Raw genomic sequence first — 24,033 nt, forward strand, 5'->3', positions numbered from 1 at the left:
TCATTGTCCTTGCAGGGCCTCCGGAGAGAAGGGTTCATAATAACATAGGCGTTCTATTGGGTACAATTGTAAGGGGAGGAAAATTCAGATGTTTCTACTTTTAGTGCTATTTTAAAGATGCAGGGCCTTTAAAAAAAATTGAAATATAGTGGATTTACAGTGTTCATTTCAGGTGTACAGCAAAGTGATTGGTTTTTTTTTTCAGATTCTTTTCTGTTGTAGGTCATTACAATACATCAAATTTAGTTCCCTGTGCTATACAGTGGTCCTTGTTGCTGATCTATTTTATATATAGTAGATTGTATCTGTTAATCCCAAACTTCTAACCAAAGCAAACTTTGGTAACCATAAATTTGTTTTCTCTGTCTGTGAGTCTGTTTCTGTTTGGAAATAAGTTCATTTGTATCATCTTTTTAGATTCCACATGCAATGATATGTGATATTTGTCTTTCTCTTTCTGGCTTACTTTACTTGGTATGGCAATGTTAGGTCCGTCCATGTCACTGCAGATGGCAATATTTCATTCTTTTTATGGTGAAGTTATATTATGTAGTGCTTTGAGACCAGTTATTAGAAGTCCAGCTCTCAGAACATCCTCTTCAAAACTAAAATTATTTATGTTTGGGACTTTGTTCTAAAATTTCAGTTGAGCTATGTCATCTTTGAGTTCCATACAAAATCTTATACTAGGCATGGATACTTTGGTTAAATGAACCAACTAGTCTATAAGTATTCAAATAATTGTATTCTATTTAAATATATGCTAATAATAAAGGCAAGGATTAATTCTATTCTCTAAGCATCTTTAATTTTCCAGAAGCTTTTTTTTTTTCTAAGCATGAAACTTATTTTCAAACTGTGATTTAGAGTTCATCTAAAGTTTCTTTCCTTTAACTTGAGACAGGAAAGTTTTATATTAGCCCTTTGATAATATGGGAAGCAGATGTTCAGTGTAACATATTTAGAAAACAGAGAAAAATTTAGAGAAATAAAAATCAGTAGTAATACCACTCCCCAGACAAGCCACCCTGCTTCTAATAATTTGAGTGTTTCCTTTCAGTCTTTTTTCTTTTCTAAAGCCTTGATCAGTTCTCATACAAACACACACACATAGCCTGCATTTTTACAAAAATTGAATCACACTGTATAAAGTTTTAGTCCCTATTTTCTCAATTTAACATTATATTTTCTATGTCATTAAACTTCTTCAGTATCCCCTGATAGTTCCACAAATCATTTCACTGTTCCCCATTCAGTTTAGTTCAGTTCAGTTGCTCAGTCATGTCTGACTGTTTGGGACCCCATGGACTGCAGCACGCCAGGCTTCCCTGTCCATCACCAATTCCTGGAGCTGGCTCAAACTCCTGTCCTTCGAGTCGGTGAAGTCATCCAACCATCTCATCCTCTATCGCCCCCTTCTCCTCCTGCCTTCAATCTTTCCCAGCATCAGGGTCTTTTCCAATGAGTCGGTTCTTTGCATCAGGTGGCCAAAGTATTGGAATTTCATCTTCAACATCAGTCCTTCCAATGATTATTCAGGACTGATTTCCTTTAGGATGGACTGGTTAGATCTCTTTGCAGTCCAAGGGACTCTCAAGAGTCTTCTCCAACACCACAGTTCAAAAGCATTGATTATTCTTGTTCCCCTATGAGATGTTACAATTTTGCTTTTCTGATGAACATCTTTGTATATATGCAAGTCTTTGGGTGTTTGTCTAATGATTTTTTTTTTTTTAGGACAGATTCCTGTGAACAAAGAGTTGAACCTTTAAATTTAATTTTCAGTTGCTGAGTTTCTCTCTTAAACAACTGTAGTAATTCATACACCCACCAGAAATGTATGAGAATACCTATTCCAACAAATCTTTGACAACTTTTCATATTCAGAATATTTAAAAACCTTGGCTAATCTGTTATCTTGTTTTAACTTGCTTTATAGTGAGGCTGAACTTTTTCACAGTATCCTTGGCTGTTTGTAGTTCTTTATTTATTTATTTATTTATTTATTTATTTATTTTTATTTTTTTTTTATTTTTATTTTTTAAATAAATTTATTTATTTTAGTTGGGGGCTAATTACTTTACAATATTGTAATAGTTTTTGCCATACATTGACATGAATCAGCCATGGGTTTACATGTGTTCCCCTTCCTGGACCCCCCACCCACCTCCCTCCCCATCCCATCCTTCTGGATCATCCTATTGCCCCGGCCCTGAGCCCTTGTCACATGCATCGAACATGGAATGGTGTTCTGTTTCACATATGATAATATACATATTTCAATGCTATTCTCCCAGAACGTCCCACCCTCACCTTCTCCCTCAGAGTCCATAAAATTGTTCCATGCCTCTGTGTCTCTTATTCTGTCTCGCATATAGGGTTATCGTTACCATCTTTCAAATTCCATATATATGCATTAGTATACTGTATTGTTGTTTTTCTTTCTGGCTTACTTCACTCTGTATAATGGGCTCCAGTTCCATCCATCTCAGTAGAACCGATTCAAATGTATTTTTTTTAATGGCTGAGTAATATTCCATTGTGTATATGTACCACAGCTTCCTTATCCATTCGTCTGCTGATGGACATCTAGGTTGCTTCCATGTCCTGGCTATTGTAAACAGTGCTGCGATGAACATTGGGGTATACGCGTCTGTTTCAATTCTGGTTTCCTCGGTGTATATGCCCAGCAGTGGGATTGCTGGGTCATATGGCAGTTCTATTCCCAGTTTTTTAAGGAATCTCCACACTGTTCTCCATAGTGGCTGTACTAGTTTGCATTCCCACCAACAGTGTAAGAGGGTTCCCTTTTCTCCACACCCTCTCCAGCATTTATTGCTTGTAGACTTTTGGATAGCAGCCATTCTGACTGGTGTGAAATGATACCTCATTGTGGTTTTGATTTGCATTTCTCTAATAATGAGTGATGTTGAGCATCTTTTCATGTGTTTGTTAGCCATCTGTATGTCTTCTTTGGAGAAATGTCTGTTTAGTTCTTTGGCCCATTTTTTGATTGGGTCGTTTATTTTTCGGGAATTCAGCTGCAGAAGTTGCTTGTATATTTTCGATATTAATTGTTTGTCTGTTGCTTCATTTGCTATTATTTTCTCCCATTCTGAAGGCTGTCTTTTCACCTTGTTTATAGTTTCCTTTGTTGTGCAAAAGCTTTTAATTTTAATTAGGTCCCATTTGTTTATTTTTGCTTTTATTTCCAATATTCTGGGAGGTGGGTCATGGAGGATCCTGCTGTGATTTATGTCGGAAAGTGTTTTGCCTATGTTTTCCTCTAGGAGTTTTATAGTTTCTGGTCTTACGTTTAGATCTTTAATCCATTTTGAGTTTATTTTTGTGTATGGTGTTAGAAAGTGTTCTAGTTTCATTCTTTTACAAGTGGTTGACCAGTTTTCCCAGCACCACTTGTTAAAGAGATTGTTTGTAGTTCTTTATGTGAATGTCTTAGGCCGATTTCCTAGTAGGTGTATGTCTAGGTGTTTTCCTTACTGGCTTTTAAAATCTTCTTAACCATTAAGAATATTAACCCATTATCTGCCATAGTTAAGTTTAGTTTTTCTTGTAGGGTAGGGTGAACTTTCAAGATTTTCCTTATCACATAATTGAGAGTATTTGAATAAATGCTACTCTTCAACCATAGACAACATAAAACATTGTCAAAAACTATGTGAAACATTCAGCTATGATGAAAGTTCTTGAATTCACTTAGCTGAAAAAATGTTCAGTTTTTGAAAATAGATCAGGATTTGATTCCTGTTTATCTTACGCTGAGTTGGTTTTAATGCAAGTAATTATTTTCAGTCTAATTGTCATATTAGTTAATTTGTTGTTGTTGCTGTTGTTCATTCGCCAGGTCGTGTCCGACTATTTGCAACCCTGTGGATTGTAGCACGCCAGGCTTCCCTGTCCTCCACTATCTCCTGAACTTTGCCCAAGATATTAGTTTATGGGATGTATCAATTCTATTTTTGTTTCTTTTAAATCTGTTTAATAGATTGCTAGGTGTTGCTTAATATTTATTTAAAAGCCAAATAAATTAATGAAAACATGTGAAGTTTCTTCAAATGTCTGACAATGGGCTTTGTGGATGTTGAGGCCCAGGAGGGCAGGGTGGCCACCCCCTTATGAAGGTATTCCTGTTGACAGCCTATCTTCCATACTCGATGGGCTCACTGAGGGGCTAGTTCAATTCACAAGAGCCAGAGTCTCTAAGTCAGGGAGTTTATCTTTTAGTTTCTAATGAGAACCACAACTGCCTGTAAGTGGGATGTTTATGTCAACTTGACCAGTACATTCCTTCCCTGTGGGAAGCTGAATTATATTTAGACTATTGCTTAGTGAACATGGAATCCAAGCAGGTTGTGAACTCAGATATTTAATGGTGGTATGATCCAATCGTCCTGGTTTCCTTCTCCCCAACAAGGATATACCTGTTCAGTGAGAAACTCCTACTCATCCTGACATCTCAGTCTAGAATTAGTTCTTCCAGGAAGCCTTGATCCCCCAGTCATGGCCATTGTGGTGGCTGGGTAATAAAAGTGGGCCCCCTATCAAATTCCACTCTGGTTCCATGGGTACAGCAGCAAACAAAATAAGAAACAGATCACCATACAAACAAATGAAGAGCTCTCCTCTGTCTGGGAGGAGACATTCTTTGGCAGATTGAGGTTGAGGTATGAAGGGGAAGGGAATGAAAAAGGTTGGAGTCAGGCGAGGGTGTTTTTTTCTTTCATCATGGAAATTAGTTTACCTAAGAAGAAGCCTCAAAGCCTTGGTGATTGCAGGAAGGTCTTCTGAGATGCCCATGGTGAAACGAATCAGTGTCATTTTGGGGTGGTGGGGACTCCGAAGAGCTCCGGTACCATAGTCCTTTCTGTCTCAGTGCAGAGAAGAATTCAGTGAGAGCAAAGTGGTAGATAAGTGATTTATTAGAGCAGGATGCTTGTGAAACTTACAAGTGGGTGGGAGAGAAATGTGTCCCAAGAACTTAGTGGGCTGCAGTTTTATAATCAAAGGAAAAGTGGGGAGGGGGAGAAGACCTTCTTCGTCTTTCTTGAATAGATGTCATGTTTCCATCATCAGTTCCTCCCCAGGGTAGGACTGGGAAGCTTACTTGTCCCTGTATGGTTAGGCCAGGATTGTCATATAGAATTTTGGAAAAATAGTTTCAAGTTTTAGTACAATGAGGGTTTTTCATTTTGAAAAGTCACCTTTCCATAAATAATTATCTTTTTGTGTGTGCACAGAACTTGTTCTAGGGATCATTAATTTACTGACTTCACTGGGCAGGATTTTGGGTCTCATGCCACCGTTGTTTTATTGTTTGGGGGCATGTCCCTTGCTTCTGTTGCATGGGTTTTTTGGTAAGCAAGCCTGCTTTCTTGAGTAATCATTAACTTACAGGGGTCTCCCATATTTTTTACTTACAATCCCCCAGTGGGATTAACTATTTAATCATCAATTTTGTCCTATCATTCTGTTCCTATCAGTGGCAGCTGTGAAATCACCTATCCCACCGACTCTGCCCAGCTCAGCAGCATCTCAAGGTGGTTTTTCTTACTTGGTCATCTTCACCCCTGACCTGGGCATCAGTCCAGGGATTTGAAATCAAGGATTGACTACTTCATTTTAGTTTTGACCTGGCTTGTACCCCTCTGTGTGCTTCTTTGCTGCTCCACTGTGGTACTTTTCACAAGACAGCAGACCCTGAACAACAGTGTTGTTGTTCAGTATCATATCTCTAGCATCCAGCAAACTCCCTCACGCATAGTGGGTGTCAGTAAGTATTTGTGGAGTAAACAGATGGAGGAAGACAGACACACCAATAAACTTTGTTCCTCTGATTTACCTTTTTTTTCTTTTTCTTCTTCATGTCTCTCTTACTGACATCTTTTTCCTTTTTCCTTTCCTGACCACAGTCTAGATTCTGTTTGGTCTGGGATTTACGCTGTCTAAGGTGATAGTACACACCTCTGACCTTGTTCATTCTGTGTTTGGCTTCCTAGATCAATTGCTGGAGTATTCTCTTGCTTCTCTTCTTTTCCTGTCTGTGGAAGGTACTCTGTGGGCGCAAATATAAACTCATGGTGAAGAGAGACAGTTTGGGTGAACAGATCACACTTACTCTGGAGAGAACCTTTCCTCTGTGGCTTATGACTTGGTGTTTGACCAACACTTCTGTTTTTCTCTCCATTTGAGCTGTGAGAACAGAGCAGTGAAGCCAGCTTCTATGGTTTCATTAGTCTTCCTAAAACACCAGAGCTTGTTGAAGTACATCTTTACCTCTCTCTCCTTCTTCTTTCCTGTGTGGGGATCTGCAGGCAAGATCTGGACTTCTGCCACTTTCTGGGGCTAAGAAAGAGAGCCGAAAGTCACATGAGTAAACCACAGCCAAGAAGACATCTGTGGAGGTCCATTATACCAAACCAGCATTCCTATAAGACTATTTGAAATAGTAACGTTTCAACTTATGAGGGCGGGGGCCTCACTTATCTTATTTCTTATTGTATCCTCAGTATCCATACATATTTGGTATTCAGTATTTATTTGTTGACTATAGTGAATGAATGAATGAGTCAGTGAATCCATATGAGTAAACAAGGATGACCAGTGGTACACTACTTCTAATAGCTTACCATCCTATAGAAATATTTGTAATATTTGTAATCTTTGGCAATTAGTTGTAAAACATTTTTTTCAATCAAAATATAAATTTGGAAAAATATTAATAGAAAAACAAAAAACAAAAGAAGGAAACCTCATCAGAGATAAGAAATTATTACTACTTTTATATATAATTCCTTACATATTCTCAGTCTTGGTCTCAGTCTTAGGCTCCATCTTTATAAGTTTTATAAGTTTTCCTTCATTAGTTTTGAAACTTAATACACATACTATTTTATTTTTTAAAAAAATTTTATTGAAGTATAGTTGATTTACAATGTTGTGTTAATTTCTGCTGTATAGCAGAATTTTTGATTCAGTTGTACATATATATATATATATATATATATATATACACTTATTCTTTTCCACTATGGTTTATCACTAGATATTGATTATAGTTTCCTGAATGCACATACTATTTTCTAACGTGCTTATCACATCAATTCATGCTGGAAATTTTTTTTTCCTTTAAATATTACCTTTATTCATTCATTGACTCATGGGTCAAGGCTGGGTTGCAGATTGAAGTAAAAGTTACATATAATAAGTGGAACCTTTTAAATATTTTAGGTAATGAATTTTTTAAATATATAGCTCCCTAATCATTACCTTCACTATAAAGACAGTGAACATTTCCATATCCTCACCAAATTCCTTTGTGATCTTTCTTAGTAAAGCTTTTTATTCCTGTGCAGCCAGAGATCTTCTTTCTGTCATTTTAATTCAGTAAATCTTTTCTTAAATCTTTTCCTTTCTATGGATCTCTCTACACACTCCATGGCTTCCTTTGTCATTTAACTTGAAACAATGACTGGTTTACTTCTAAAGTAAGTGTGATTACTCATGAAACTCTGCTTAGGCTATTCCTAGGAGGATCTTTCTGTGAACTTCCTGTTTCTTAGCTTCTAGTTTATAAGTCAAGGTAGGAGTTGGGGAGAGTAATACTTATCAGGCCATGCTTATTTGCTGCAGTAGTTTCTGAGTTAAGACTTGAGTTTGCTAAGCTGAAGATGGAGATAATGTAAATTTCCTAATGAAAAATGTGTAATGATTTTCTGTCCCCAAGTCTACTTCAAATATTTTTTCTATGACTACGTGTCACTTGTAAATTCTTCATGATTGCCAAGTTTAAGGATCACAGTTCATTTTTAGATTTCTTGTGTGTTACTCACTAAACTGTTTTTGTCATTGGGGTAAGTAACTGTTGTGTCTGACTAAATCATGTCATATTTTGGGGGCAGTTAATGACTAGAGATCAGTTCAGTTCAGTTGCTCAGTCGTGTCCGACTCTTTGCGACCCCATGAATCACAGCACACCAGGCCTCCCTGTCCATCACCAACTCTTGGAGTTTACCCAAACCAATGTCCATCGAGTCGGTGATGCCATCCAACCATCTCATCCTCTGTCGTCCCCTTGTTCTCCTGCTCCCAATCCTTCCCAGCATTAGGGTCTTTTCCAATGAGTCAACTCTTCGCATGAGGTGGCCAAAGTATTGGAGTTTCAGCTTCAACATCAGTCCTTCCAATGAACACCCAGGACTGATCTCCTTTAGGATGGACTGGGTGGATCTCCTTGCAGTCCAAGGGACTCTCAAGAGTCTTCTCCAACACCACAGTTCAAAAGCATCAATTCTTCCGCGCTCAGCTTTCTTTATAGTCCAACTCTCACATCCATACATGACCACTGGAAAAACCATGGCCTTGACTAGACAGACCTTTGTTGGCAAAGTAATGTCTTTGCTTTTAAATAAGCTGTCTAGGTTGGTCATAATCTTCCTTCCAAGGAGTAAGCATCTTTTAAATTCATGGCTGCAATCACCATCAGCAGTGATTTTGGAGCCCCCAAAAATAAAGTCTGACACTGTTTCCGCTGTTTCCCCATCTATTTCCCATGAAGTGATGGGACCAGATGCCTTGATCTTAGTTTTCTGAACGTTGAGCTTTAAGCCAACTTTTTCACTCTCCTCTTTCACTTTCCTCAAGAGGCTCTTGAGTTCTTCCCTTTCTGCCATAAGTGTGGTGTCATGACTAGAGATAGGAAATGTTAATTTCTCACACATGCAGGAGGCTCACAGCTTAAGAACCATAGAATTTTATGTGATTTTCACTTATTTCAAAATCCTAGACCAGTGCCAATGGTACATTTCTATCAATCTTATAATTTTCTCTTGGGGCTCTGATAAGTAGAGGCTTAAAGTCTTGAAGTCTTCAAAACTATCTCACTGTTGTTCAGTCGCTCAGTCATGTCTGACTCTTTGTGAACCTATGGACTACAGCACGCCAGGCTTCCCTGTCTTTCACCATCTTCCAGAGCTTGCTCAATCTCATGTCCATTGAGTTGGTGATGCCATCCAACCATCTCATCCTCTGTCATCCCTTTTTCCTCCTGCCTTCAGTCTTTCCCAGCATCAGGGTCTTTTCTAATGAGTCAGCTCTTTGCTTCAGGTGGCCAAAGTATTGGAGCTTTAGCATCAGTCCTTCCAGTGAATATTCAGGATTGATTTCCTTTAGGATGGATAGATTGGATCTCCCTGCAAGTCCAAGGGACTCTCAAGAGTCTTCTCCAACACCACAGTTCAAAAGAATTGATATTCTTTGGTGCTCAGCTTTCTTTATGGTCCAACTCTCACATCCATACATGATTACTGGAAAAACCATAGCTTTGACTATAGGAACCTTTGTTGGCAAAGTAATATCTCTGCTTTTTAATATGCTGTCTAGGTTTGCCATAGCTTTTCTTCCAAGGAGCAAGTGTCGTTTAATTCCATGGCTGCAGTCACCATCTGCAGTGATTTTGAAGCTCAAGAAAATAAAGTCTGTCACTGTTTCCATTGTTTCCCCATCTGTTTGCCATGAAATGATGGGACCAGATGCCATGATCTTCATTTTTTGAATGTTGAGTTTTAAGCCAGCTTTTTCACTCTCCTCTTTCACTTTCATCAACAGTCTCTTTAGTCTCTTTGCTTTCCGCCATAAGGGTGGTATCATCTGCATTTCGGAGGTTATTGATATTTCTCCCAGCAATCTTGATTCCAGTTTGTGCTTCATCCAGCCCAGCATTTCACTTGATGTACTCTGCATATAAGTTAAATAAGCAGGGTGACAATATACAGCCTTGACATACTCCTTTCCCAATTTGGAACCAGTCTGTTGTTCCATGTCCAGTTCTGTTGCTTCTTGACCTGCATACAGGTTTCTCAGGAGGCAGGTAAAGTGAAAGTGAAAGCTGCTCAGTAGTGTCCAACTCTTTGTGACCCCATGCACTATACAGTCTATGGAATTCTCCAGGCCATAATACTGGAGTAGGTAGCCTTTCCCTTCTCCAGGGAATCGTCCCAACCCAGGGATTGAACCCAGGTCTCCTGCATTGCAGGCATATTCTTTACCAGCTGAGTCACAAGGGAAGCCCAAGAATACTGGAGTGGATAGCCTATCCCTTCTCCAGTGGATCTTCCTGACCCAAGAATTGAACCTGGGTCTCCTGCATTGCAGGTGGATTCTTTACCAACTGAGCTAGCAGGGAAAGCCCTAGGAGGTAGGTCAGGTGGTCTGGTATTCCGATCTCTTGAAGAATTTTCCACAGTTTGTTGTGATCCACACTGTCAAAGGCTTTGGCATAGTCAATGAAGCAGAAGTAGATGTTTTTCTGGAACTCTTTTGCTTTTTCTGTGATCCAACAGATGTTGGAAATTTGATTTCTGGTTCCTCTGCCTTATCTAAATCCAGCTTGAACATCTGGAAATTCTCAGTTCACCTACTGTTGAAGCCTAGCTTGGAGAATTTTGAGCATTACTTTGCTCTCATGTGAGATGAGGGCAGTTGTACGGTAGTTTGAACATTCTTTGTTCAACTAGAAATTCTCACTAGTTTAAATAATGACCAAATTTAAAGAGCATGGGAAGTGTCATTTCTACCTTCTAGCCAATATTTGAATGGTACTTTACTGTCACGTGTTGTAGATTGAAAGTATAGTTGATGTAGTTGTTGCAAGTTATTAGTTCAAGGAATTTTGTTTTGTTTTGTTTTTTTTAGTATTTAAACATTTGGGAAATTTTTTCTTAATTGTCCTGGGGATTTTATCTTTTGTGTTTACTTTTGAGTGCACTGAATTATATTTAGAAAAGAATATAGATGAAGGCTTCTATCCATAAGTTGAAAGGGGCGCCTAGGTGAAGAGGGATAGAAGAGAAAGGTATACAATGTTTAATCTGTTAGTAATAGAAAGACTTGACTTTTTTTGGGTGGCCGTGAGTCTCCTTGTATCTGGGTTTGGGTCAGAGGGTCACCGTAGTTCCTATACATGACTCCTCCTGGTATTGTTCCAGAGAGCAGGAAACTCCTTGAACAATCTTATCTTTTGCTGCTGTAAAGAATAATATCTTTATATCTATTCTCACATTTTGTTTTTCCAATTTTAGAGTGAAGAAATTGTGGCTTTTTTGTTTTTATTTTGTTTTTGTTTTTTGGCTGAACCATGTGAGATCCTAGTTCCCCAGCCAGGCATTGAACCTGTGCCCCCTGCATTGGCAGTGCAGAGTCTTAACCACCGGACCACCACCGAAGTCCCAAAATTGTGTTTTTTGACTCTTCATTCCTGTTAAGGGCCTTGGATGGTGCCTCACTGAGTCTTGGTCTCCTAAGAGATCTGAGTAGAAAGGACTGGGCCAGGAGTCAGACTACCTGGGTTTGGGCCACATGTGGGGTTTGAGACAAATAATTTCACTTTTCTAAGTCTTGTTGCCTCATGTGCAAAATGGGCCTGAAAACGTTTCCCTCTTCCCTGTTGCACTGCCGTGTGAGGACAGATGAGGCGGTGGTTTGGGTAGCTTTTGAAAGCCTTAAACAGTGCTTCTCAAACTTTACTGTGTGTGTGGGGATCTCATTAAAATGCAGATTCTTGTTCAGTATGTCTGGGCAGAGCCCGAGATTCTGCGTTTCTAATGAGCTTTCAGGCATTGCTGCTGCTTTGAAATCATACCCTACATTTGGAGAAGCTGGGTTCAGTCTGAAGCCTTGTGTGGTCAGGTGGGAGATGAGGGTCCTGAGGAGAGAAGCAGCCCCCTTTAGCACACAGCTTCCCGACACCAGAGCCCCGTGAGTGGGCTACAGACAAGGCTGTCAACAAGCTGATTTCTCAGATCCTGGGCTGGCTGCAGCCTCCTGAGTTACCCCGCCGTACCAGACGCATCATCGTCTTGCATGTGCTGCGGGGTGGGCACGTGTGGGGTGCCCTGCAGTCTTCAGAGACCCCTCACCAGCTCTCTGAGGTGTGGACCCAGGTGGCGAGGGGACGAGGGGACGAGGGGACGAGGGGGCAGATGGAGGTGGAAGGTCATGTGGCGGTAGCTCTGAGGCTACAGAGGGCTCCATGGGCAGAATTTCGTTTTGTCCTGGACCTCGCGCCACAGTTCAGCCATTCAGACAGCCCGAGGCCCTGTGTTTCCTCTGTTCTTCACTGGTGCCCCCTGAGGGCGGCAGGCGGTGTCACCATCTCCTCCCTCCTGCTTCCCTCCTCCTGAACTTATAAACATGCCACTGGGGTTAGAACAGTCAGCATTAGGCATTTGTATTTGTCTAGTTTTAAATTATTTTAGCTTTAGACACTGTCTTCTTTTTCTTGTTTCAGAAATCCTTTATAAAATTGCTTTCTGAAATGTCAAAAGGATTGATATATAGATATATTTACAAAAATATCCATTGATTATACTTATTGTTTATCATCTATCTTCCCCCCCGTTGGAGCTCACAAGAGTTTTTTGTTTGTTCATTGATGTATCCCAAGCCCAGTGCCTAGGAAGAGCTTGGTGGGTGCGTGTTGAATATTGAATAACTTGATTGCAGATCTCAGCGCTTATTTTCTTTTCACCTTCTAGATGTTTATTCTTTCCAAGAAGAGGAAGCTGTTTTGGACCCTCATTTGGCCAAGCACTTAGCACATTTTGGAATTGACATGCTTCATATGCATGGGGTGAGAAAGGTCTCCTTTTGTCTCTATTCCCACCTTGCAGGGAAACTGGTTGGTTTATTTATATAATTCCTGTCACATACATCTTTATTTTATAGGTTTTAGGTTTTAATGTTTGCATTTACTTCTCAAACTTAATTAGCATTTTCTTTTGGTTATCAGTTTACTTACAGTTTTAAAAATTTTTAATGAACATGGCACCTCATCAAGTACCATTTTGTTTTAGTTGGAGTTTCCTTGCAAAATTTTTGTCTCCTTTGATGGAGAGTTGCGTGAATCATTTTTTGTTCACTAAAGGCAGAAGGTACGGGGAGATGACCTTTAAAATGATTTGTGACCAACATCACTTTAATTAATTTCAGGAAGGGAAGGAGAGCTTGTTGGTGTTTGGAAAGAGTAAACCAGTAGATTATTTATTGTTGATGGAAACCCTGTGCTTCATTTTATATTGTGTTTTCAGGCTGGTGTTGTGACTGTATAATATTTGACCCTATGAAAAGCTGGTTAAATGTGCATGTTTTGCTTTAGCCCAGGCCATCTGCCTTTCCTCATGTTCTCCTTCTAACTCCTCTCTCTCACTCACGTCACTTTTTAATTTATTTTCTCTTCTCTTCTTTATGCCTCCCTCCTATGTTGAGTTTCTCCTGAGCCCCATGGTTTTATTCCACTTTCCTCTCCAACTGTCCTGCTTTTTGTCTGCTGTGTTGTGTTGTATCTGCCTTCTTTTTTATTGATTGCTGTTTGTCTTCTTCCTCCTCCTATCCCCCTACCCCTTAGTCTTTGTCTCTTTTACTGTTAAATCTTTAAGGTGGTCATTTATTAAATTATGGAAAGCTATACCTAACATAAAACTTACTATTTTAATGATTTTTAAGCATACAGTTCTGTGGCACAAAGTCCATTTGCCTTGGGCAACCATCACTATCTCAGTCGCTTTTAATGAGGTTGTTTATTTCTCTGCTTAATGGAGGGAAAAGGCAGAAACATCTATTGCTGTTAGAAATAATTCATGGGATGTGATCTTGGAATGACAGTCATCGTCAACGTTGTATTTCTTCACTGATCTTGCCCCAGACAGAGAATGGGCTCCAGGACAATGACATCAAGCCACGGGTCAGCGAGTGGGAGGTGATCCAGGAGACGGGGACGAAGCTGAAGCCCATGTACGGCCCAGGGTACACAGGGCTCAAGAACCTGGGCAATAGCTGCTATCTCAGCTCTGTGATGCAGGCCATCTTCAGCATCCCAGAGTTCCAGAGAGCGTAAGTGTCCCGTGCAGACCTGGGCACACAGACTGCCCCTCGTCTCCTCTGTGCCTGCTCAGGCAGTGTGTACCAGGGAAGCCCTTCCTCACTGACTGCGGGACATTTCACCACATGTTTGTGCTGTGACTTCCCGCATGAAGGCGGGTGAGAACTCTTGAAGTGTTACAGGGATTGCATGAGATAAGGAGAAGTTTGTAAACTGAAAAACCTCCTACAGGGATTTGTCACATTAATAATAGCTTCTGTTTTTAACCTGGAGAAGGAAATGGCAACCCACTCCAATCCTCTTGCCTGGAAAATCCCATGGACGGAGGATCCTGGTAGGCTATAGTCCATGGGGTCGCAAAGAGTCAGGCACGACTGAGCGACTTCACTTTCACTTCACTTTCTGTTTTTAAACCTGCAACCTCTATGCCGAAAATACAATAATCATTAATCTTCACAGCAAACCTGCCTCATCTCTCCCTGTACATGCAGTAGGAGAGGTTCACTGATCTGTTTGGGCAATGGTGAGTGAGTGGAGTTTCTTAGAGAATTTAGGTTTTTTGCTGCTCAAACTGTAGTTTGTAGATGGTGCTGGCCCTTGGACTGATGAATATGGACCTGTAATGGGATAGGTATGGAAACTGAGAGTGGGCACTGAGATATTGTAGTAATTTGACTTTGCGATTTTTTTTTAAGTGGCATTTCATTTTTCAAATACAGCTGACCCTTGAACAACTTGAGTATGAACAGCACAGGTCCACTTATATGTGGATTTTTTTTCAGTAAATACATATTACAGTACTGTTGGTTTGACCAAAATGTTCATTCGGGTTTTTCTAAACCATCTTATAGAAAAACCCGAATGAACTTTTTGCCAACCCAATACATGATCGGCTGTTGGTTGAAACCATGGTTGTGAAGGAACTGTGAATTCAAAGGATTGACTGTAAAGTTATGTATGGAATTCCAATTGTGCGGAAGGTTGGTGCCTCTAATTCTCGTGTTGTTTGGGGGTGAACTATAATTTATTTTTGTTGTATTTTTAAGGATTTCATCTATATGATTTGAAATCAACAAACAGGCTGGCCCTTCACCATAGGTAACTGGGAGGCACTGATTTAGGGCAACTCCTAACTATGCCTGTATAGGCTGCCTGCTTTCTGCCTCGCCGAGGGAGGAAGAAGGGCCATGTCTCTGGGCATTGTCTTCCTTAAACTGTGCTTAGCACAGGGAGCCACAGAGACCGGCAGCTGTAGGTCATGGGCAGCTGCTGTTTAAGTTGAGGAAATAATCTGTAGTATTTCCCAGAGCAAGTAGGTTTCGACCTTGGTTCAGGTATGGAAGAGGACACACGTGTGATAAGACAAACTGATGGACAGACAGCACACTAGGAACAGCACAGGGCAATTTTTTTACCCACATGGAGTTAAATGCTAATGATTTTAATGGTGGTTGTGTGTTCAGTTGAGTTCAACTCGGCGACCCCATGGACTGTAGCCCAGCAGGTTCCTCTCTCCATGGAGTTCTCCAGGCAAGAATACTGCAAAGGGTTTCCATTTCCTCACCCAGGGGATCTTCCTGACCCAGTGATTGAACCGTATCTTCTGTGTCTCTGGCATTGCAAGTGGATTCTTTACCATTGAGCCATCAGGGAAGAAGCCCTTAATGGTGGTTATTAAAAGTACATCAAATATTCTTTTCCTTCCTCTCTTGATACTTAAAATCTTACCTCTTCTTACTGTTTCTGGCTTTGGAAATTTATGGTCAGTTGTCCATGTCAGATTTTCATTTTTTCATCCAGCCAATAAAGAGTGGGTTCTGCTCTGCTCAGCAGAGCGGTGGGTGTGGGGGGTTCAGTGGTAAATAAGACCTGGTGCCCAGCCCCACTTGGGGAAATAAACCTTAAATAAATGTAGACGGTCCCTGATTTAAGATGATTCAACTTAAACTTGACGATGGTGCAAAGTGCTGTGTATTCAGTAGAAACTGTACTTTGAATTTTACATTTTGCTTTCGGCTAGTTTTCCTGGGCTAGTGACAGGTGGTACATACTCTCTTGTGATGTTGGGCAGACAGCAGCCACAGCTCCTGGTCAGGTACCAGACCCTGAGGGTAAACAACCATTTTGTACCCAGATAGCCTTTCTGTTCTGCACTTTCAGTACAGTATTCAGTAAGCTACAGTAGATAATCAACACTTTGTTATCAAGTACACTTTAAGTAATTAGATGATTTAGCCAACAGTCGGCTAATGTAAGTGTTCTGAGCACGTTTAAGGTAGGCTAGGCTAAGCTTCAGTGTTTGGTAGGTTAGGTATTATGAGTGCATTTTCTTTTTTTTGTATTTTAAAATAAACATTTTATTTTTAAAAATATGAATGAATGTCCATAATACCGTGAAATTTGAAAATTATTGAAAAAATTTTATTGGAGTACAGTTGATTTACAATGTTGTAGTAGTTTCAGGTGTATAGCAAAGTGAATCAGTTATACATATACATATATCCACTTTTTTTCTTTTAGATTCTTATCCCATATAGGCCATTACAGAGTATTGAGTAGAGTGCCCTGTAAGTGCATTTTCAGTTTATATCATCAATTTATGATGGGTTTATTGGAATGTAACCCCATCCTTTGTTGAGGAGTATCTCTAATTCTAAGAACAACTGCATGATTTTAAATACAGTACACTCCATGAAGAAAAAGGAAAGGAGGTGGTCAGGGAGGATTTCTTTGAAGAAAGAGCACACAAAGGGATACTCACTTTGCCTGCTGTGCAGGAGGAGTAGAGACAGGGTTTTGGAGAAAAGGAGGAGCAAGTTTGAAGCTCTGAGATGGGAAAGCCTTTTCAAACGTATGCATCATGCATCATATAATTTTTATAAATTCTTACCCATGTCTCCTACTTGTATTATCATTTGATTTGGGAATAATGTAGCTTCATCTTATCTGTCTTATGCTCCAAGGTTTTTTTTTTTTTTAAACTATTGAAGAAAAGTTCTTATGGTAGGTGTTGTATAATTATTATTTCTTTTAAACTCAAATGAAAGAAACTTGTATTCTTTTGTCACAAAGCCCAACAACATTTTTTAGTGCTTTACTGTCTACGGTTTTTGAAAATATTTTCTACACATCAAAGTTTGATAAATAATCTTCTGAATTTTTCTTCAATGAAAAAAACATACCTCAAGTCTGTATTTTGGATTTAAGAGTTGAATCTCTTACCTAGTCTTGTTTCAAGTGTTTTAGAATTTTGTAGTATCTAGTATCTTATATTTTATTTCCTAAACATTTGTTGTATATGTTAGAACATGAGCAACTTACTACTCTTACTTGTCCTCAGTCTTTTGGCTCTTTTACAAATATCACTGGGTTGAAATGCTTGTTCTTCAAACTCCTTTTTTTCCCAGCAGGACTAACTCAGTGGGGCGGTCTCTCCATTTTGTAAGTAGAAAGAGTGACTCACAGTGAGATTAAATGACTTACGCGCAGCCACAGTATAATTCGGGAACATCAGCTGGACTCCTTGATACCCTGTGTGCCATCTGAACCTAGTTTACATTTCAGAATAATTCTGATGAGCAAATCTAAATAAACTGGTGTACAAATTGAATGACAACAAGGGTGGATTTTTAGATAGCAAACATGTTTTTTGTTTTGAAAACCACTAGATTACAAATTGAAGATATAACTACTTTAAAAATTATCCAACTTTACTGCTGTCTTTTAATTTAATTTTGTTGTAATAGAAGATATTCCTAATTGATGAGAAAAAGAATACAAATTTGTAGCAAAATGGAATTTTCTTAAATCAAAGATTTATCCCTTTAAACTTTATTCTTCTCCATCAGCCTTGACAGAAAGCCTAAGCTTTTCACTAATATTTATCCTACCAGTTTTTTTTTTTTTTGGTCTTGTTAGGTTTTGAGGTATGATAAAGACCAGATTTTAAGATAGCTAATATTGATAATGTATATCAAGTTGTATATTAAAAATTCTCTTTTACGCTGAATATAGTTTGATTCCAAAGTTTGGTTTATGTATTATTGGTTTTTGGTCCTTTGAAAATTTCTAGATAGAATTATTGTCCTAGTGATGTAACCAGAAGCCATTTGAATGGGACTTTTCCAGAGATGTGGTGCTCTGTTAATTTTGATGTTGATATATAACCTGGGATACAAATTCTGAGTTTGTTGTCAGCAGTTGCGTAGAAGTTTCTAGTAGCTGAAGGATCTGATTAGAGATTATTACTAACTACAGTATATTATGGTTCTCTGCCAAGGCTTTACTGCAATAATGCCTGCTCTCTTTGGTTATTTAGTAGTCAGTTATGGAAATTGGTTATGTGATTATGATATGAACATATTCATTCAACAAATATTTATTGAGTGCCTTTTACATGTTAGATGTGGTTCTAGTGGTAGAGATGCAATAATTTAGATAAAGTCTCTGCCTTCATGGAGATCATATTCTAGTATGTAATCTCTAGAAAGATAATAAGAACATAAATTGTATACTTGCAAATAGTGATACATGCCAGGAAGAAAGTTAGCCAGGGTCAGGTGTAGGGAACTTGGAAGGGTAGGCAGATGGATAGGTGGCTTTTAATCAGACCTGCAAAAGAACAATGATCTTTAGAGAGAGTGTTCCAGGAAAGAGATAGCAGGATGGCATGACCCTGAAGCAGGAGCGAGCTTGGTATGCCCTGGGCAGCAAGAAGGGGAAGTGGCTGGGGTGTTGTGGGTGGGAGAGAGGGGTGGGAATGAGGTCAGAGAAGCAGGCAGGGCAGGTGCGGGGAGGGGCAGGAAAAGCGATCTGTTTCTGGATTCTTCTTTCTAAAACTTTCAGGCTCAGAGAATCTAAGTTTCAAGAGGGGAAGGTAAAGAGCGCAAAGCAGGGAGTGTGAGATAGGAAATGAACTTTACAAGTGAAAGGAATGATTGTGGGTTGAGATGAGAGATGGACGGTTACAGTTAGATTGCTCTGTTAGGTAAACCGGTCAGAAAGAGGGCTTGTGGATGGGGCAGGTACAGCCAGCAGCATGGTTCCGGGCATGGCTTGGGAGCCAGGCTGCCTAGGTCCACTCTGGGCTTCATCACTCCCTCCTGGGTGGTTTTGGAAGCTACCTAATGAATTTGCATCTTGATTTCTCATCTCTCAAAGTGGATGATGACAATAATCCCTTCCTCATATGGTTGTAAATGAAGACTTAATCGGGCAGTATAGGAAACTCTCCAGAAATGGTAGTTGTTACTGCTGTCATTATTCATTGTGACATGACCAGAACAATTCCTTACCTTACCTTCCGGTTTTGAGAAGGTAGTTGCGATGGCCTAAGCCAGTGGTTCTTAACTCTGGCTGCATGTTAGAATCACTGGGGAACTGGTAAAAGATTCCAAATCTGAGAGGATTTTAACTCATACCTGGGGTTTAGGCCTACTGATAGAAGCATAAACATTTTCAACTTCAGTGTGTTTGTGTGCGCTCAGTTGTGTCTGACTCTTTTGTGACCCCAGCGACTGTAGCCCACCGAGCTCCTCTGTCCATGGGATTTCCCAGGCAAGAATACTGAAGTGGGTTGCCATTTTCCTTTTCCAGGGGATCTTCCCAACCTGGGGACTGAACCTGGATTCTTTTACCACTCAGTCACCTGGGAAAGCCCCATAGGGAGGCCCATGAATGTGTCTGCAGAGGTAGGAGCTCAGGGAAAAATTCTGACTTAGTTTTGACAGAAAGGCAAGAAGGTCTTGGTTAGGATGATGGCTTATTTTGGTTCTGTTCATCTCTCAGTTCCTATGTTTTGACTATTGCTTCTCATTTTCTAGGTATGTAGGAAATCTTCCAAGAATATTTGACTATTCTCCTTTAGATCCAACACAAGATTTCAACACACAGATGTAAGTGACCTGCTGTAGTTTTTAAGAAAAGTTTTACCTGAAATAGTGTTCATAGTGGTTATCCCTGGGTTGCAGAGTTAAAGACGATTCTTTTCTTTACTGTCTGTATTGTGTAAAAGTATTCTGAAATAAGCATGTGTTGCTTTTGTAAAAAGGAAGAAATTAGTAAAATTATAAAGTACTGAGAATTTGAAAATGGAATCAGTATCGAGCAGAATCAAGTAAGTTATTTGTGAGTAATTGAGATACAGTGTTTCACTAAAAGCAGCTGTACTGTTCCATGCATGATACAGGGTGCTCGGGGCTGGTGCACCGGGATGACCCAGAGGGATGGGATGGGGAGGGAGGTGGGAAGGGGGTTCTGGAAGCGGAAATCATGGGAAAAAAAAGCAGCTGTACTTACTGAAATTTGTGGATAATTTTGGCGTCTCTGAGGGGAAACAACAATGATCTTTTTGTCTGTTTCTCCCTCCTGTCCAGGACTAAGTTAGGACATGGCCTTCTCTCAGGCCAGTATTCAAAACCTCCCGTGAAGTCTGAACTCATTGAACAGGTGATGAAGGAGGAGCACAAGGTATGTGTCTGGGTGTCTGCCACGTTGATTCAGGGGAAAGAAGGACCTCCCTAGTGAGAATGTGGATTACCTATGATTTGGTAAATGGTGGCTGTAAATTTAGTGAGCAGTCAACATAGCTCTTTCATTTTAGGGTCGAGGGTGTCTGCTTTTAAAAGTTGTGATAAGGAATGGCCATGAGGTTGTGGTTTCTAGTGACATTTGCTTCATGGATTATATGTGATTGCCATCATTACTGGTCTTTAGAATAATATTCTTCATAACATAGAGCTGAAATGGAGGGAATAAACGTATAAAAATATAAACATTTTCCCCCTTGTTATCCCGGTCTTGGCGCTTCTAGCATTTGTCTTCTAAGCTGTGACTTTGTTTCCTACGGTTTCTCAAGAGGCTGGTTGTTAAAACACAACACACATATTCCTGTCCCCCACCCCCACCTCCTAGCAGAGGATTCTGAATTTCTGGGGAGGGCTGGGCAGTCCTCAGTTTTGGTAAGCTGCCGGGGGTTTGAAAGCATACTTTGGTATATAAGAAACGCAGTTGGCCATTCAGTCACTATTAACCGACTGACTGAAAGATGTGCTTCATCTCCTAGCTATCAGACTCACATTTCCCTGTGTCTGCAGGTTGGGCTACTGACCCCTCCCTGGGCTGCTCTGTTAATGCAACTCCAGAGGGCGTCACTTGCAGGCAGGCCTTTTGGAGTGGTGCAGTGGCTTTGGAATTCTGCAGGGCACAGCTTACACAGCTGTATTTGGGGGTCTTGGTTCCCACAGCTGCGGTCCTGAGCGGAATGCAGGCCCCTCTTCCCCAGCCCCCCACTCTGCCTCCAGGCTACCTTGTCTTGACTTAGTGGCAAGTTCTTTCAGTTCTGTTTCTCAAGTGTGTGACCTCTGTGCTCCCATCTTACATCAGTTGACAAATGCCTGCAGACTGAGAGCAAGAAGTGAAAGTGAATAGTTCTTTTTCAGAATGAAGCCAATTAGTTGGGAAAATAGAGCAGACAGGAGGAGAGAGATTAGGAAGGGAAAATATAGAGGCAGTGTTTGGGGGTGGGGAGAGGGAATTAGGTTGTGAGGAGGGTGGAGAGGGATGTAGGCATTGTGGGGCTCAGACCAAGAGATCAGAGTACTGTGGGGCAGGAAGTCTTCTGTTGCATTGTTACCCAGCCTTGTAGCAAGGAGTCCCTTCTCCACCTGAGCCTGGAGGAGCCTTCCTTGATTGGAATGGAGTTGAAGTGGTTTGGGTTGTAGGGCTAGGGTGTCAGGTTATCCAGGCTTCTTCTACCTCTGAGCTCCTGTGTAACTTGGAAGAGGTGATGGTGAAAAAACTTGGTCCAAAGTGTTGTGTTATTTATTTATTTTTGCTGTGCTGGGTCTTCGTTGCTCTTTGAGGGCTTTCTCTAGTTATGTCGAGCGGGAGCTACTCTTCAGTGCACCGGCTTCTCATCGCGGTGGCTTCTCTTGTTGCGGAGCATGGGCTCTAGGTCTGCGGGCTTCAATAGTTTTGACTTCCAGGCTCTAGAGCATGGGTTCAGTAGTAGTGGCGCGTGGGTTTAGTTGCCCTGAAGCATGTAGGATCTTCCCTGACCAGGGATTAAACCCATGTCCCCTGCATTGGCAGGCGAATTCTTAACTATTGAGCCATCAGGAAAGTCCCCAAAATGTTTTGATCACATTTATCCTGGGTTTTCATCCAAGCTGTCACTTTCTGGTGCAGAGTCCATCCTTCGTGGTAGAGGAGACGAGACTTGGTTGGGCCTCGGGGGCCTGGCTTCCTCTCCTGACTCTCAGATGGCAGATTGGTCTCACTGGTGGCTGTGAATATTGCAAGTGTGAAGGGGCCCCTCTCTACTGTAAATAAAGTCTGTATACATTACAGGACTGTTGTGTTTTTGGAATGTCCTCATTTGAGAAAATGTAAAATGAAAACTGATCAATTTAGCAACGTTTGGAAGGAAAATTTACTTTTGTTAATGTCACGATATCCTTTTGTGATACTAGAAAAAAGTAAATAGTTCTTATATAAGGCATATTCTTTATTTGGTCTGTGAACAGCTGGGGACCCTCGTCTCCTCCTCTCCTTGGATTAGTGTGGGAGTTATGTGATCTCCAGGGGTCTGAGGCTTGCAGGCAGGAACCCCCGCCCTGTCTGGCTCAGGGTGTGCAACCTGGCAGCCCTTGGGCCATGTCTGTCCTGCAGGTGTGTTTTGCTGGGCCCTCCCACAGAATCTGAATTTCCAGTTTCTCTTAAACATTCAGAACCTCTGGCGGTCCCAGGCCCCTGACAGCAGTTGGCTGGAGCTGAGTAGCTGCCCTCCCATCACACAGGACACGCAGTCCCCAGCTGGCTCCAGTCTCTTTGTGGTTTGTGACCTGATTGGTACCCTGGGTATTTGGGTATGACCCTTGGTCTAGATGATTTATAAAGTTCTTCCCCTCACCACCACCCGCACCCCTGAGGTGCCAGGATCAATAGGGTCCCTTTGACATTCAGAATGAGCTTGATTTGACCTCATGATTTTCTTTGTGGCCCCAGAGGTGTCAGTTTCAAGCTATTACTTGAACAGACAAGTAATTCATTGTAAGATCTCCACTGCTCTTGACAGTGGAGGGAATTACTTTCTGAGGCGTCAAGATTTTCACTGGCAATTGGTTTCAGAGCAACCAATTTGGGAGAACCTTTCTTTTGTCAGGTCTCAGGAGCCCTGTGGTCAGGTGGTCTTGTCCCTGGTCTCCACTGATTGTCTCTTGTCTTGTAGAGGAGCCTGAGATGCTCCAAGAGAGGAAGGAAGATGTGCTGAAACAGAGGATAGATTCCGAGAGGAATGTGTGCCACACAGAGAGCCATGTGGCAGGAATGCCTTTTTCAGGACCTCCACCACCAGTGATACCAATGACTAGCACAGGCCCTTCCTGTGTGTTCCCTGATGCAGAAATGGATGCACAGAATCCTTGCCTACAGTTACAAAGTCAGGGAGTGGAGAGCTGGGGTTTATGCCAGAGAGTCCGGCCCTGAGTCTCTGCAGTATTGACAGAGTCTCTACACTGTCTTGCTTCCCTGACAGTTGTTCCAGTCCTCATTTCAGGCTCCCAGGGCCTCTGTGTGTGGATGCTGCAGATGGGTGATAAAGGGGCTGGTGAGATTTTGCAGAGTTACCAGATAGCCCAGTAACTTGGACTATTCATACTTTGGGTCATTTCTAAAATATATACTTCATTGCTCTGCTACAGACCAAGGTGAAATCGAGTTTTTACAGTTGCATGCTTAATACGCATTTCATCAACAAAAAGATTTTCAGTGTTTTGGGGGGGCACTGCCATTTCTATATAAATTTTTTGAATTGATTTTTAAAATTAAATTGCAGCTGTAGTAGATAAAACCAGCTCAGTATGAAAGTACAGTTTTTCTTCTCCAAAAAATGTATTCCAGATCTTTATGCATTCTGAGACAGTGTTTTCACACATTTTAATACAGATTACTCTAGAATTTATTTTTCCTTCTGAAGATAGCACATTATTAACAATTCTGTATTCCAAACAAACTGTTTCTTAAGTGACAGTCATTTTAATTTCCCATTCTAATTATCCTTGACACAAAATTGCTGGCCTCAGTTTTTGATCAACAGGAGGTAACCAAGGTTCTGCTTCCAGGTGATGTATTTATAGCTG

The 24,033-nt window shown here is 40.7% G+C and overlaps 1 protein-coding gene across 7 annotated transcripts in view; it reads left to right on the forward strand.

Moving 5' to 3' along the window:
* Positions 1-24,033, forward strand: part of USP13 (ubiquitin specific peptidase 13) — a 130,986-nt gene that overhangs the window by 53,393 nt on the left and 53,560 nt on the right. For 5 of the 7 annotated variants that reach the window (XM_081571040.1, XM_081571042.1, XM_081571045.1 and 2 more), the window contains exons 7-10: positions 12,552-12,646; positions 13,718-13,905; positions 19,717-19,788; positions 20,269-20,362. In XM_081571040.1, the coding sequence (XP_081427166.1) occupies positions 12,552-12,646; positions 13,718-13,905; positions 19,717-19,788; positions 20,269-20,362 (449 nt within the window). Of the gene's footprint in view, positions 1-12,551; positions 12,656-13,717; positions 13,906-19,716; positions 19,789-20,268; positions 20,363-24,033 lie in introns of all 7 variants that reach the window. The other 2 variants (XM_081571043.1, XM_081571044.1) reach the window with 1 other exon arrangement.

The sequence above is a fragment of the Giraffa tippelskirchi genome, chromosome 2 (assembly GCF_054371585.1).
Source record: "Giraffa tippelskirchi isolate mGirTip1 chromosome 2, T2T-mGirTip1v1.2.pri, whole genome shotgun sequence".
In the NCBI taxonomy this organism is placed as follows: domain Eukaryota; kingdom Metazoa; phylum Chordata; class Mammalia; order Artiodactyla; family Giraffidae; genus Giraffa; species Giraffa tippelskirchi.